Source organism: Candoia aspera, chromosome 1 (assembly GCF_035149785.1).
Source record: "Candoia aspera isolate rCanAsp1 chromosome 1, rCanAsp1.hap2, whole genome shotgun sequence".
Lineage (NCBI taxonomy): Eukaryota > Metazoa > Chordata > Lepidosauria > Squamata > Boidae > Candoia > Candoia aspera.
The window spans coordinates 189066177-189083606 of record NC_086153.1 but is presented as its reverse complement, the minus strand read 5'-3'; the positions used below and the strand labels follow the sequence as shown (position 1 = coordinate 189083606).

The 17430-nt window shown below is 40.6% G+C and overlaps 1 protein-coding gene across 1 annotated transcript in view; it reads right to left on the bottom strand.

Annotated features, from left to right (window-relative positions):
- Positions 1-17430, bottom strand: part of TTN (titin) — a 286118-nt gene that overhangs the window by 28491 nt on the left and 240197 nt on the right. Inside the window, exon 292 of the mRNA XM_063305418.1 lies at positions 322-17421. Within this exon, the coding sequence (XP_063161488.1) occupies positions 322-17421 (17100 nt within the window). The remainder of the gene's footprint in view (positions 1-321; positions 17422-17430) is intronic.

Here is a 17430-nt window from a genome sequence, read left to right as displayed (position 1 = left end):
GAAGACAAATTGAGAACAAAAACATGTTGAATGCATCCTTATTACTTGTAACATACTCTGCAAGTAAATATTTGCATGGAAAAGATCTAAACTTGGCTTGCCTGCATATGTTAGGACTCTAATTATTAAGTGATTCCTTAAGGCAAACACCTTTCATTGCTACTTTGCATTAGTTTATATTGCTACTTTGCATTAAATTTATAATATTAATATAAGCATTATGAATAAATTAAAACTAAAACATGGAAGTAAGCCCCACTGAGGCTTACTTCAATAAATCATAACTAAAGCATATAAAATAAACTTTAAAAAATTGCTTACCTGTTATTTTAACTCCATCTTTGGTTTCAACGGGAACTCCAACACCAAATTCATTTTCCCCTGAGACTCTGAAGTAATAAATTCCACCTTCTTGTAGACTGGTGACCTTGTAGGAAAGACGGTGGCAATTGTTGGTTACAGTGACCCAAGCTTTCTTGCTGGCTTCTCGTTTTTCAATGTAGTAGTTCTTCACAGGAGCCCCTCCATCATTCTCTGGAGCCTCCCAAGATAACACCGCAGACTCTTTGGTTACGTCTTTTACAATGATATTAGATGGAGGCCCTGGTGAGTCAAGAACTTTAACAACTAATGTCAAACTAGCTGTGTTTACAATGTTCTGTAATGTCAGTGTATACTTTCCAGAATCGTTTCGTGTTGCCTTTTCAATTGTAAGTGAGGTGCGGTTATCTGAGGAATCAATATTTGCTCGTGTACGGAGATCAGTATCTGGCTTACTCCATAGCACATTAGGGATAGGTTTTCCTCGGAAAGGCACAGTCATTGTAAATGATTCACCAGCTTTCACAATTAAAGTTTTTCTCATTTCATTATCAATATCAAAAACAGGTTCTTCTTCCCTTTCTTTTGCTACTTGAGGTTCTGAGGCATCACTTGGATCACTAGCACCAACTTTGTTCACAGACCTTACTCTGAAAACATATTCTGCTCCTGATGTAAGACCCATTACAGTGTATTCTGTACCTCTTAAGCTTTGAATAGCAGTTGACCAATCAGTTTCACTAGTTAGCTTGTATTCAACAGTGTATCCAGTAACAGGAGCTCCCCCATCAAATAATGGCTTTGTCCATCCAATTGTTATATGAGATCTTGTATGGTCCATTATCTTGGGCCTAGATGGTGGTGATGGCAGGAAAACTGGATCTTCTGCTTTTATTAGCGGTGAAGTGTCACTAGGAAGACTGAGGCCTGCAGCATTTTCTGCATATACTCTATATTCATATTCACATCCTTCACGAAGGCCTGAAGATTTTATTCTGAGATCATAAACTGGCTTTTTATTTATACGTATCCACCGTAAACTGTTTTTCTCACGCCTTTCAATCACATAACCAGAAATTTCATTTCCTCCATCGCTGTCAGGTCTTGCCCAACAAAGAGTCATGGATTCCTTTGTCACATTGGTAATCTCTAAAGATTTAGGTGGGCTTGGAACAGTAAAAGGATCCAGGGCCTTGACAGCATAACTTTCCAAGGGTTCACCAACACCATATTTATTTACACCCATGACTCTGAAAATATATTCATTTCCTCTGAGTAGTTTTGTTACTTTGCAGGACGTTGTTGGAAGTTCTGCTTCACAAAGGGTCCATGCAATCCTACTAGTCTCACGTTTTTCCACAATATAATAATCAATCTCTGCCCCTCCATTTTCTTGAGGTGGTCCCCATGACAAATAACATTTCTCAGCAGTCAGTCCCTTAATTTCTAGTGGGGCCGCTGGTGGACCTGGTCTATCAAGTACTTTGCAATTAATTGCTAATGATCTTGTTCCAGCAACATTTTGTAATGTTAACACATACTGCCCTGAATCACGTCGAATGCAGTCTTTAATAGTTATTGCTGTAGTGTGATCTGTTGAGACTATTTCAACTCTTGCCTTTTCTTCAATCTCTTTGCCATCCTTTGTCCATGAAACTATTGGCAAGGGTCGTCCAGCAATGTCAGCATTGATTTTTAAAGTCTCTCCAGCTTTAATAACAACATCTCTGAATTTGGCATCCATCATAATTCTTGGAGCTTCTATGTCATCCTTTACAGTAACTGGCCCAGTGGATTCTGATGGTTCACTAAATTGGCCAGCAGCATTCCTGGCAATAACACGGAATTCATAGCGCTGATCTTCAGTAAGCCCTGTCACATCAAAGAAAGTTTCCTGGACATTGGTGAAATTGCACTTCAGCCAACGACCATCTGGGAGTTCTTTCCGCTCAATAATGTAGCCTGTAATCTTAGCACCACCATCATATGCTGGTTTGGTCCATGATAGTGAGACACATGTTCTTGTAATATTAGTCACTTCTGGTTGGCCAGGTGGATCACATGGATCCCTTGCTGCAACTGGTTCACATGATTTGCTACATTTGCCAATTCCTACAATGTTTTCAGCATACACACGATATTCATACATCAGACCTTCATCAAGGCCTGTGACCTTCATCTGAGTATCACTTATAAGGATTTTATTAACTTTAGTCCAAAGGATGCTGCCTCGTTCTTTACGTTCAAGATGATAACCAAGTACTTTGCTACCTCCATCATTAACTGGTACCTGCCAACTTACAATCATGAAGGCTTTAGTTGCATGTACAACTTGAGGAGTACCAGGTGGACCAGGTAGATTAAATGGATACTCTGCAACAACAGGTGCAGTTTCAGCATAAGTGCTTCTGCCATAGCGATTTTCTGCAAAAACACGGAATTGATATTCTGATCCAGTGGTTAAACGAGCTATTTTAATTGAAGTTCGTGCAACTGCTGCAGATACAGTGCTCCATGTTGTTGTTGTAGTTTCTCTTTTCTCTACAATGTAATTATTAATTTGACAACCACCATCATATTCAGGGGGTTCCCAAGATATGGTTACATTATCAGCACTGACATTATCAATACGTAATGAGGTTGGAGGTCCTGGTCGATCAAGAACAATTACAGTGATGAAAGCTGTGGTAGAGCCAGCACTGCTTGCAACATTTAATTCATAGTTTCCTACATCCTCTCTTGAAGCTTCTTTGATTACTAGTGATGTTGATGTTTTTGAAGTTTGGACATTCACTCTAGTTGTCTCTCTTAAAGGCATGCCATCCTTTTTCCAGCTGGCAGATGGTACTGGCCTTCCTCTGATGGGTACATCAATCTTAAGGTCTTCACCAGCTTTAACACTGAATGTATTGAAAAGGAGCTCAACTGAAGGCTGGATTTCAATGTCCTTTGCAACTACTGGAACTCCAAGCTGCCTTGGATCACTCTTCCCTTTTTCATTAACAGCACAGACACGGAAAGTGTATTCTTCTCCCATCGTTAATCCAGATATTGTTGCTTCTAATGTTTTAACTTGGGTACAGGTGCTCCATTTTTCACTGCCTTTGGTTTGCATTTCTACTACATAGCCAGTTATTTTACTGCCACCATCACTCTCTGGTTTCTCCCATTTAATAGTAGCACTGTGACGTGTAACATCAACAAGAGTTACTTTTCCAGGTGGATAAGGTGGTTCAGAAACCTTAACAGGTTCAGATGTTTCTGCTGGCAAACCTACTCCATATTCATTTGCAGCTAGGACCCGGAAGTAGTAGCTGCATCCTTCCTGTAGCTGTTCAATTCTGAAGACATTCTTGTTGCAATTGTTTGTAACAGTGGCATAGGCTTTTCTTGTTGTTTCACGTTTTTCAATTATGTAATTTGTAATTTTAGCTCCACCATCAATAAGCGGGGGCTCCCAAGCTAATGCCACTAAATCTTTCTTTACTTCCCTGATGGTCAAATTTACAGGAGCACTTGGTGTATCAAGTACTCTCACATTAACAAATGCTGATTTTTTGCCACTGTTGTTTTCCAAAGTCAGGTTATATTTTCCACTGTCAAATCTGTTTACATTATCAATTACTAACATTGTATAGGAACTGGTTACCTCAATCTGAGCTCTGTCACTCAGAGTGCCTTCTGCTTTTTCCCATTTCACTTCTGGCTCTGGCCGTCCTTTAATAGTGACAAACAAACGCAATGTGCCACTAGCACGCACTGTGACAACTTTTCTGAGATCTGCATCAAGTTCTATTTCAGGAGGTTCCATTTTTTCAGCAGCAACAACGCTACCAGGGATAGTTGCTGGTTCTCCAACTCCTTCAGAGTTGATAGCACAAATGCGGAAGTTATATTCACTGTTTTCTTTAAGTTTTGTTACTGTGAATTGTTTTCCTTGTAAACCTGATGGGGGTGTGCATGTTGTCCATTCATCAGCAGTAGCTTCTTTAAATTCTACAATATATCCTTTAACAGGAGCACCACCATCATAAATAGGTTTGCTCCATGCAAGGGACACAGATGATCTGGAGGTATCTGTTACCTTTGGATTGTTTGGAGGGCCTGGTGGGTATATTGCATCACAAGCACGGTAGAAAATTGATGGTTCACTGGGTTCACCAATACCAGCTGCATTTTCAGCAGAAACTCTAAATTCATAGAAATGACCATCTGTTAGTCCAGTTACTCTCAATCTTAAATCTGTCAGACTCTTTTTATTGCACTTGGTCCATCTAATGCCATCTTTGTCTCGCTTTTCTAGTATATAACCTTCAATTTCAGCTCCACCAGTATCGGTTGGGCGACACCAGGATACAATCATAGAATCTTTTGTGATTGCAGAAGCTTCAGGTGTTGAAGGAGGACCTGGAGGCCTATATGGATTGCATGCCAACACAGGTTCAGATTCTAGAGGATCACCAATACCATATTTATTAACAGCCATTACACGGAAGATGTATTCATTGCCTGAAAGAAGTTTGGTTACTTTGTGATTCAGAGCTTGCACATCAGATGATACTTGTGTCCATGAAAGCCGGCTTGTCTCTCTTTTTTCTATAATGTAATGTGAAATGCTAGCACCTCCATCTTGTAAAGGTGGTCCCCATGCAAGGTAACATTTTTCTGCAGTCACACCTGTAACTTTCAAAGGGCCTTCTGGGGGTCCAGGTCTGTCAAGCACTTTTACAGTGATTGGTATTGATTTTGTGCCACCAACATTACTCAGTGTAAGTGTATAGAGGCCTCCATCTACTCTGACACAGTCTTTGACTGTGAGAGTTGTTCTTTCAATAGTAGACTTAATTTCCATTCTTGCAGTTGCTTCTTCAAATTCTTTCCCATCTTTTGACCATATAATATCAGGAACAGGTTTTCCATGGATGTCAGCTTCAAGAACAAACGTTTCTCCCGCACGAACAACAATGAGATCTTTATATTTAGGATCCAGTGAAGCTCTTGGTGCTTCTATTTCATCTCTAGCAATAATTGGCCCTGTGCTTTCAGAGGGTTCACTTAAGCTATCAGCTGCATTTCTTGCAATTACTCTGAATTCATATCTTTGGTCTTCCACAAGACCGCTTACTGTGAACTCAGTTTCTATTACATTTGTAAAACTGGCCTTCATCCAGCGGCCTTCAGGTAGTTCTCTCTTTTCCACAATGTATCCAGTGATTCTGCTACCACCATCATATTCAGGTTTTTTCCATTTTAGTGTTACATAATTTCTAGTGATAACAATGGCATCTGGACGGCCTGGTGGATCACAAGCATCCCGAGCAACATACAGCTCAGAACATTTGCTTACTTTACCTACTCCAACAATGTTTTCAGCAGAAACTCTGAATTCATATTCAAGACCTTCTTCAAGACCTTCTGTTTTATATTTTGTGTCCTGAATAAGAGCCTTATGCACCTTTGTCCAAAGGATGCTGTTTTTATCTTTACGTTCGAGATGATATCCAAGAACTTTGCTCCCTCCATCATTAACTGGTTCATGCCATTGTACTATCATGTGATCTTTGGTGGCTGTAGTGACATACGGGGTCCCTGGTGGCCCTGGTACTTTGTATGGATATTGTACAAGAACTGGCTTAGAATCTAGTGCAGTGCTCTTTCCATATCGGTTTTCAGCAATAATTCTAAACTGGTACTCAGTACCTGTTTTAAGTTTTGTTACTTTAATAGTTGTCCGTGCAACCATAGCTGATACCATTTGCCAAGTAGTGGTTGTCGTGTCCCGTTTCTCGACAATGTAATTGGATATCTGACAGCCACCTGTATATACTGGCGGCTCCCATGAGAAGATGACAAAGTTTGAGCTGACTTCATCAAAGCGGACAGGGCCTTGGGGTGGGCCAGGCTTTTCTAGCACAATTATACTAAGATGCTCTGTTGCTGTGCCTGCGGTGTTGGTTGCTGTCACAGTATATTTTCCAAAGTCATCCTTGTTGCTTTCTTTAATAAGCAATGTAGTTGAAGTTGCTGTATCTTCAACATGTAATCTGGTTGTCTGTTTTAGAGGCTGGCCATCTTTCTCCCAAGTGATAGTAGGCTTTGGTCGAGCTATGAAGGGAATTTCTACTTTAAGATCTTCTCCAGCTTGTACAGTATATGTATTGAACATCAGCTTGAAACTGGGCTGAATTGTCTGATCTTTGGCAATCACAGGAACGGCCAATGGCTTAGGATCACTTTTGCCTTTTTCATTGTATGCCATGACACGAAACTGATATTCCTGTCCAGAACTCAAACCAGATACAACTGCATTGCAGACTTTGGTTTCAGTAACAACAGTCCATTTATCAGATCCTTTGGGCTGCATTTCAACAATGTATCCCAAAATTCTGCTCCCTCCATCATGTTCAGGCTTCTCCCACATAAATGATGCACTTCTCTGTGTCACATCAGTGAGTGTCACTTTTCCAGGAGGTAGAGGTGGCTCTGATGCTTTTGAAGCATCAGCAGTTTCTGCTGGACTACCAATTCCATATTCATTTTCAGCCATAACTCTGAAATAATAAATGCTTCCTTCTGTAAGGTTTTCAACTCTAAAGCTTGTTTTGTTACACTTTGCACTCACATTTGCATATGCTTTTCTGGTTGACTCACGTTTGTCAATGATATAGTTCTTTATCTTTGCTCCACCATCATTAGCTGGAGGTTCCCATGTCAATACAGCACAGTCTTTCCTGATTTCTTTGACTATTAAATTTTGTGGTGGTCCTGGTGTGTCAAGCACTTTAACTGTAACAAACGCAGACTTAGAACCACTGCTATTCTCCAGTTTAAGTATATACTTCCCAGCATCATTTCTATCACAGTAATCAATTGATAGCTGTGTGTAATTTATTCCTTTTTCAATTTGAACTTTATCTGTAAATTCCCCTTCTTCACGAGACCATGTGATTTCAGGAGTAGGGCGTCCTTTAAATGGTATATTTATCCTGACAGAGCTACCAGCTCTAACGACAATTCCCTTCCTTAATTCTGAGTCTATATCAAGTTCAGGAGCTTCAAGTTTGTCTTCTGGTTTAATTGTACCAGGAATTGCTGCAGGCTCACCTACTCCAATTTTGTTAAGAGCACACACCCTTAGCTTGTATTCTTGATGTTCTGTGAGCTTCCTGATCTCAAAACGATTGACTCTCAGACCAGTCTGTGGAGTAACTATTGCCCATTCTTCATCATCAGCTTTGCAGATTTCTACAATATATCCCAGGATTTCACAGCCACCATCATAAATAGGTTTACCCCATGCAGCTGTGATTGAATTCTTGGTTGTATCAACCACATGGGCATTAGTAGGTGGACCAGGCTTAAACATAGGATCACATGCTTTCCAGTATGGAGTAACTTGACTTGGTTCACCAATTCCAGCTATATTTTCAGCAGATACTCTAAATTCATATTCATGATCTTCGGTTAGTCCTGTGACTCTTAATCGTAAATCGGTAATTCGACGTTTATTACATTTCACCCACCTAATACCAGTTCTGTCTCTTTTTTCTACAATGTAGCCAATAATTTCACTGCCACCATCACTATCTGGACGATGCCAGGAGACTGTCATAGAATCCTTTGTAATATTGGTGACTTCAAGATATGTTGGTGGGCCAGGAACCACAAATGGGCTTTTCATAAGTACTGGTGCAGATTCCAAAGGTTCACCAACTCCATATTTATTAACTGCCATTATGCGGAAGACATATTCATTGCCTTCCAGAAGTTTTGTTACCTTTAGCATTGTGGCTACGGCATCTGATGCAACAACTGTCCAAGCGAGACGACTCGTTTCTCTCTTCTCAATTATGTAATGAGAAATGTCACTGCCACCATCATGGATTGGTGGAGCCCATGCTAAGGAACATTTTTCAGAAGTAACTCCAGAAATTTGAATACTCTCTGGAGGCCCTGGCCTATCTAGTACTTTCACTGTTATGGGTACTGATTTTGTTCCTGCAACATTGGAGGCCTGCAAAATATACTGCCCACCATCAACACGTATAGCATCTTTCACAGTAATCAGAGCCTTGAAATCTGTATTCCTTATTTCGTATCGAGCAGTATCTTCAAGGACTTTATCTCCTTTCAGCCACATAATAGTAGGAATTGGTTTCCCATGTACGTCAGCTTCAAGTCTGAAAGTATCACCAGCATTTACAACAATTGCATCTTTGTATTTTGGATCCATGGAAATTCTTGGAAGTTCAACTTCATCTTTTGCTGTGATAGGTCCTGTGCTGTCAGAAGGTTTGCTTACTGCTCCAGCAGCATTCCTTGCAATTACTCTAAATTCATATCGTTGGTCTTCTGTAAGACCTGTCACAGTAAACTGAGTGTCAGTGATATTGGTAAAGCTGGCTTTCATCCAACGACCATCAGGCAAGTCACGTTTTTCTACTACATAGCCTGTTATTTTGCTGCCACCATCATATTCTGGCTTAGTCCACTGCAAAGTGATGGCGCTTCTTGTAACAACAATAGCTTCAGGACATCCTGGTGGATCACATGCATCACGTGCTACGTAGCATTCTGAAACTTTGCTTGCTTTGCCTACACCGACAATATTTTCTGCAGAAACTCTAAATTCATATTCAATGTTTTCTTCAAGATTAGTTGTTTTATAATGTGTATCTTGAATAATGGTCTTGTTTACTTTTGTCCACAGAATGCTGTTTCTTTCCTTTCGTTCAAGATGATAACCTAGAATTCTACTTCCACCATCATTAATCGGTTCATGCCACTGCACAATCATAGAGTCTTTTGTAGCTACTGTCACAAATGGTGTTCCAGGGGGGCCTGGTTCTTTGTAGGGATATTGAGCAACAACTGGATCAGATTCCAGGGCAAAGCTCTGCCCATACCTATTTTCCGCAAATATTCTAAATTGATATTCTGATCCAGTTTTCAGCTTAGTCACCTTCAGAGTAGTTCTTGCAACAGTAGCTGAAACTACTTCCCATGAAGTGGTGGTTGTATCTCTCTTATGAACAATGTAATTAGTAATCTGGCAACCACCTGTATATACTGGAGGATGCCATGACAATGTGACACTTTCAGCACTGATATCTTCAAATTTAACTGGGCCTTTAGGAGGATCTGGTTTATCTAGCATTATAACTTCAATAGATGCAGATCTTTGTCCAACAACATTAGCAACTGTAATTTCATATATTCCACTGTCCTCTTTATTTGCTTCTTTAATATTTAGAATGGTGAGATTAGGTGAATCAATTACATTAATTCTCGTTGTCTGTTTTAATGGAGTGCCGTCTTTGGTCCAAGAAATAGTAGGCTTAGGCCGACCAGATATTGGTATTTCAATCTTTAGATCTTGTCCCACTTGTGTACTGTAACTATGGAATACTGGTCTGACATCTGGTTCAATAACAAGATCCTTAGCGGTGATTGGTACTGCAAGTGATCGAGGATCACTCCTACCCTTTTCATTTACAGCCATTACTCTGAAGAGATAATCTTCTCCTTGGGTTAGGTTAGTGATAACTGCTTCAAGAACTTTAACACGTGTACACTCTGACCATTTATCGCTACCCTTAACTTGCATTTCTACAATGTACTGTAAGATTTTACTTCCACCATCATGTTCAGGCTTTGCCCAGCTCAATGAAACACTGTTTCTTGTAACATCATCCACTGTTATTTTTCCTGGAGGTTGAGGAACTTCGGCCACCTTAACTGGGTCGCTTGTTTCAGCAGGCAGGCCAATTCCAAATTCATTCTCTCCAGAGACCCTGAAGTAATAGTAGCAGCCCTCTTGGAGCTGATCAATTTTCCAGGATGTTTTATGGCAGTTAGTTACAACAGCTGCGTAGGATTTTCTGGTGGCTTCACGCTTTTCAACTATATAATTTTTAATTTTAGCTCCACCATCTATCAGTGGAGGCTCCCATGAAAGTGAAACAGATTCTTTGGTGATCTCCTTAATTTTCAAGTTAACAGGAGGACCTGGGGTATCCAAGACTCTTACACTGACAAAGGCAGCCTTTGTTCCACTACTATTCTCTAAAGTAAGAGTGTATTTTCCAGAGTCAAATCTATTCACATTATCAAGAACAAGTGAGGTGAAGCTGCTGGTGCTGTCAATAATAGCTGCTTCTCTGATATCACCATCTACTTTACTCCATTTTACTTCAGGTGTTGGGCGGCCTCTGATGGGAACAAATAATCTTAATGAACCACCAGCTCTTACGTTGATCACTTTTCTCAGTTCTAGGTCAAGGTCAAGATCTGGAGCTTCCAATTTTTCTTCAACAAGGATGATTCCAGGAACATCAGCATGTTCTCCCACTCCTGCTTTATTAACAGCACAAATTCGGAATTTGTACTCATGTTTTTCCAACAGTTTTTCTACTTCTATATTTGTTTTCTTAATTCCAGTTGGTGGGGTACAAATTGCCCACTCCCCAACACTCACATCACATGCTTCCACAATGTATCCTTGAATTTCAGAGCCACCATCGTAGATTGGTTTGCCCCAAGAAAGGAAAACTGAAGATCTTGTAACATCTATTGCTTTGGGGTTATTTGGTGGACCTGGTTTATATATAGGATCACAAGCTTTATAGTAGATAGAAGGTGGACTGGGTTCACTGAGACCAGCCACATTTTCAGCTGAGACTCTATATTCATAGTCATGATTTTCCAGAAGTCCTGTTACTCGATATCTAAGTTCACTTATCAAACGCTTGTTACATCTTGTCCAGCGAATGCCTTCTTTGTCACGTTTTTCTAGCACATAACCCAAAATTTCACTGCCACCATCAGAAGCTGGTCTGTCCCATACAACAATCATAGAATCTTTGGTAACAGCTGAAACTTCTGGAGCCTTTGGTGGAAGTGGTACTACAAAAGGATTTTTTGCAAGTACAGGCTCAGATTCAAGAGGTTCACCAACGCCATATTTATTGACAGCCATGATACGGAAGATATATTCATTGCCTTCCAAGAGTTTAGTAACTTTGCAACCAAGAGTTTGTACATTGGCATCAACCAAAGTCCAAACTAAGCGACTTGTTTCTCTTCTTTCAACAATATAATGTGAAATGTCACTGCCTCCATCCTGCAGTGGGGGCTTCCATGATAGCATACATTTTTCAGCAGTAGTCCCTGTTATAAGAACAGGCCCTTCAGGTGGTCCAGGTCTGTCAAGAACTTTGACATGAATAGAAGCAGTTTTTTCACCTGCAACATTCTTCACCAACAATGTATAATGTCCACTGTCAACACGAACAGCTTCCTTTACGCTTAGGCTTGTGGCAAAATCAGTACTTTTTATATCCAAACGTGCTGTGTTTGTTAGTTCTTTGTCACCTTTCAGCCACTGAATAGAAGGCAGTGGTTTGCCATAAACATCAGCATCAATCTTAAATGATTCACCAGCATGCACAACAAGTGCTTCTTTAAATTTGGGATCCATACTTATACGAGGTGGTTCTACTTCATCTCTCGCTGTGATAGCCCCTGAACTTTCAGAGGGCTCACTGAAAACACCTGCTGCGTTACGTGCAATCACACGGAACTCATACCTTTGGTTCTCAACCAGGCCAGTTACTGCAAACTGAGTCTCAATTACGTTAGTAAAACTTGCTTTCATCCAGCGGCCTTCTGGTAATTCTTTCTTTTCGACAATGTAGCCCGTGATCTTGCTTCCACCATCATACTCTGGTTTCTTCCACTGAAGAGTAACAGAATTTCTTGTGACAATTATAGGTTCTGGACGGCCGGGAGGATCACAAGGATCATGAGCTGTGTAACATTCTGAACTTTTGCTTGCCTTTCCAATACCAACAATATTTTCTGCATAAACTCTGAATTCATATTCAAGTCCTTCTTCAAGTCCAGTTGTTTTAAATTTCGTGTCAGGAATTGCTGTTTTGTTCAATTTAACCCACAGTATGCTATTTCTTTCTTTGCGCTCCAAATGATAGCCAATAATTCTGCTGCCACCATCGCTGACTGGCTCATTCCAATGTACCACCATAGCATCTCTGGAGATTTCTGGTACGTACGGAGTTCCAGGTGGGCCAGGTAGTTTGTATGGGTATTGGGCAACCACAGACTCTGATGTGAGATACGTACTTTTTCCGTATCTGTTTTCAGCAGCAATTCTGAACTGATATTCACTTCCAGTCTTTAATCTACACACTTTTAGAGTTGTTCGCGCAACAGTTGCTGAAACAATCTGCCAAGCAGTAGTGGATGTATCACGTTTTTCTACAATGTAATTGTTGATGGAACTGCCACCATGATATTTGGGTGGCTCCCAAGAAATGGTAATACTATCTGCAGTTACTTCATCCATCTTCACTGGTCCAGTGGGAGGGCCTGGCTTATCAAGGACAATAATACTAAGAATTTCGGTTGCTTCTCCTGCAGAATTCGAAAGTTTTACCAGATATTGTCCAACATCTTCTCTGCATGCTTCCTTTATTGTTAGCACTGTGTTGCTTTCTGTATTTTCTTCATTTACTCTAGTAGTTTGTCTTAGTGGCACATTATCCTTAAGCCATGTTACAGTTGGCTTGGGCCGACCAACAAATGGAACATCAACCTTTAAGTCTTCACCTGCTAGTACACTGAACGTGGTAAACAAAAGTTTGAATGCTGGAGGTATCACAAGATCTTTTGCAATGACGGGTACACTCAGTTGTCGAGGATCACTGATTCCTTTTTCATTTTGGGCTGAAACACGGAAGGAATATTCTTCCCCTTGGATCAATCCTGTTATAGTAGCTTCAGTAACTTTAACAGTGGCACATGTGGCCCACCTGTCACTGCCTTTGCTTTGCATTTCTACAATGTAGCCCAAAATTCTGCTTCCTCCATCATGCTCAGGTTTTTCCCAACTCAGAGACACACTGTTTCTTGTCACATCTAATAAAGTTATTTTTCCTGGAGGAAGAGGCCTCTCAGACACTTTAACTGATTCAGATGTTTCAACAGGAAGACCTATTCCATATTCATTTTCAGCTAGAACTCTGAAGTAATAGCTGCAACCTTCTTGCAGCATGTCTACTTTCCAGCTGGTCTTGTGGCAATTAGCTATAACAGTAGAGTATGCCTTTCTTGTTGCTTCACGCTTTTCAACAATATAATTCTTTACTTTAGAGCCACCATCTATGAGGGGAGGTTCCCATGTGAGTGTGACAGATGACATTGTGACCTCTTTTATTTTCAGATTCTGTGGGGCACCAGGTGTATCAAGGACTCTTACAATTACAAATGCTGATTTGCTACCTGAACTGTTTTCTATAGTCAATATATATTTGCCACTGTCAAATCTATTCACATTTCCAACTGTAAGTAGAGTATAAGAACTTGTGGATTCAATTGTGGCTTTGTCTAAAGACTCTCCATGTTCTCGTGACCATTTTACTTCAGGTGTTGGTCTTCCTTTAATCGGGACAAAAAGTCTCAAAGTACAACAAGCTCGAATAGTCACAATTTTACGCAGCTCTGCATCAAGTTCAATCTCAGGGGGAAGCATTCGTTCTTCAGCTTTTGGTGTTCCAGGAACAAGAGCAGGCTCTCCGATGCCTTCAGAATTCATGGCATAAATTCTGATTTTGTACTCCTGGTTTTCTTTTAGATTAGTGATGGTAAAAGATGTGGCCTTTAGTCCTGCTGGTGGAGTTACAATTTTCCACTCATCTTCATCAGGCAATGCTGTTTCAACCATATACCCAGTGATTTCTGAGCCACCATCATATATTGGTTTATTCCAAGCAATTGTAATTGATGACTTGCTTGTATCTAAGACACGAGGATTACCAGGTGGACCAGGCTTAAAAACAGTATCACAAGCTTTGTAGAATTGACTACTAGGACTTGGCTCACTTACACCAGCAGCATTTTCAGCCTTTACTCGGTATTCATACTCATGGCCTTCTGTGAGTCCAGGAACTTTGTAACGCAAATCAGTCACAACCCGCTTATTACATTTCACCCAGCGTAATCCAGCTCTGTCACGACGTTCTATAATGTAATTGGTTATAGGACTTCCTCCATCAGAATCAGGATGTCCCCAGCATACAACCATAGAATCTTTGGTAATAGCTGTAACTTCAGGTGTCTTGGGAGGATCAGGTACCACGTAAGGATTCACTGCAAGGATAGGCTCTGATTCTAGGGCTTCACCAACTCCATATTTATTAACAGCCATTACACGGAACACATATTCATTGCCTTTCAGTAGCTTTGTGACCTTCAGTTTTGTTACAGGAACTTCTGTGGCTACAGAAGTCCATGCCAATCTACTTGTTTCACGTTTTTCAACAACATAGTGGTCAATACTGGCACCTCCATCATCTAAAGGTGGCAACCATGACAGGACACATTTGTCCATGGTAACATCAGACACTGCCAAAGGTCCCTGTGGAGGACCAGGTCTGTCTAGAACTTTGACATTGAAAATGTGTTTTGCAAAGCCACCTGGATTGGATGCTTTAAGTGTATATGCGCCACCATCCCGTCTTGTGGAGTCCTTATTGGAAAGAACTGTTGAGAAATCTGCTATTTTAATTTCCAATTTTGCAGTATCCTCAAGTTCCTTGTCTTCTTTTGTCCATGTTAGCGTTGGTGGAGGTCGACCTGCAACATCAGCTTCAAGTTTGAAAATTTCACCTGCTTTTACTACTACAGTGTCTTTGTATTTAGCATCAACCATTATCCTTGGTGCTTCAATTTCATCTCTGCATGTTATTGCATCTGATGGCTCAGATGGCTGGCTGACAGCACCAGCAGCATTTCTAGCAATGACACGGAATTCATAAGCAGCATCTTCTGTAAGCCCACTCACAGTGAACTCAGTTTCTAATATATTGCTAAAGTTTGCTTTTAGCCACCGGCCATTTGGAAGATCTCTCTTTTCAACAGTATAGCCAGTTATCTTAAAGCCTCCGGTATATTCAGGTTTTGTCCACTTTAGCGCTACTGCATGTCTTGTTATGTTTAGAGGAATTGGCTTTCCAGGAGGATCAATAGGATCCAGAGCAAAGGTTGGCTCAGAGGGCTTGCTTGGTTTACTTTTGCCTGCCAGATTTTCTGCGATGACTCTGAATTCATATGCAATGCCATCCATCAGCCCACTTGATTTGAAGGTGTTTCCTGATATTAAGGCTTTGCTGATAGTCTGCCAAAGAATGCTATTCCGTTCTTTTCTTTCAATGTGATATCCCAAAATTGGACTTCCACCATCGGTAAGGGGCTCATGCCAGCTAATATTAATTGAATCTTTTGTGACTGCAATGACTTGAGGAGTGCCTGGAGGCCCAGGAACCTTAAAAGGATAGCTAGCAATTATATTCTCTGAATTGATAGCTGGACCTGAGCCATATCTGTTCTGAGCTTTAACACGGAATTGGTACTCAGTTCCAGTAGTCAGATGAGCAGCTTTATATGTGGTACGTATAACAGTGGTCGCTAACTCAGCCCAGGAGGTACTGTCAGTTTTGCGCATTTCTACAATGTAGTTACTAATTGGAACCCCTCCATCATTTAGTGGAGGTTCCCATGAGAAGGTGACAAAATCAGATGAAACTTCTTCAAATCTAATTGGTCCAGTGGGTGGCCCAGGAACATCATGCACTTGAACAGTTAGAACATCACTAACTTCACCAACAATGTTTTTCGCGGAGACTGGATATCTGCCACTGTCATTTCTTGTGCATTCATTAATGTTCAAAATTGTTGCAGTAGCCGTATTTTCATAGTTCACCCTTTGTGTTTGCTTGAGCAATTGATCTTCTTTCTTCCAGGTAATAGTTGGTTTTGGGCGACCAAGAACAGGAATCTCAACTTTGATATTGTCACCAGCTCTTGCAATTACGGTTTTCTGATAGATACCACGCAAATCAAATTCAGGAAGCATCATTTGCTCCTTAACAATAACTGGCCTGCTTTCTCTTGGATCACTTCTTCCAGCACTGTTAACTGCCATAACCTGGAAAGTATATTCTTCATTTTCAGTTAGATTCCTTACCACACATTCTAATGTTTTCACAGTAGTGATGTGAGTCCACTGAGTTGAACCTTTTTTCTGGGCCTCAATTACATAGCCAGTGATCTTGCTACCACCATCATGTTCTGGCTTTGGCCAAGCAAGGCTGACTGAGTTCCTTGTGATATCCATAATATTAAGGCTGTCTGGAGGTGATGGTGCTTCTGTTGCTCTTATTGGTTCAGCAGTTTCAGCAGGTTCACCAATTCCAAATTCATTTTCAGCAAATACTCTGAAGTAATATTCACACCCTTCAGCCAAATTAGGAATCCTAAGGGAACATTTCGGGCATTTTGTTGTGATAGTTGAGTATGACTTACGTGTTGATTCACGTTTTTCAACTATATAATTTGTTATTCGTGAACCTCCATCAATTAGAGGCATATCCCATTGGAGAGTGATGCTATCTTTACATATGTCTCTGGGCTTCAGGTTTATTGGTGGCCCTGGTGTATCCAAAACTTTTACATTTACAAAGCCAGTCTTCTTGCCAGCAGCATTTTCAAGTGTCATTACAAACTTTCCTGCGTCATATCTATTACATTCTGTGATAATGAGGAGAGTGAATGAATCTGTATTTTCAATATTGGCCCGTGCTTTAAGTGGGATATCATCTTTGGTCCATGTAACCTCAGGAGTCGGGCGTCCTCTAATTGGAACAAATATCCTAATGCTCAATCCAGCTCTAACAACAAGAGTTTTTCTCAGCTCAGCATCTAATTCAAAATCAGGAACCACTTCACGTTCCTTGATTTCAATATTTGGAATTTTTGCTGGTTCACCAACACCAGCAGCATTGATAGCACTTATTCTGAAATTGTATTTGGCTGCTGGGTGGAGATTAGCAACAACGAATTCTGTGATTCTCAGAGCAGTTCCTGTGGTATCTTTCACCCATGTTTCTTCTCCTTCTTTCTGGTGCTCTACAATGTAGCCAATAATATCAAGTCCACCATCATAATGAGGTTTCCCCCATGCTAGGCTAGCACTTGTCTTTGTTGTATCAGTTACTCGTGGATTTGAAGGAGGTCCTGGTGGATCTATAATAA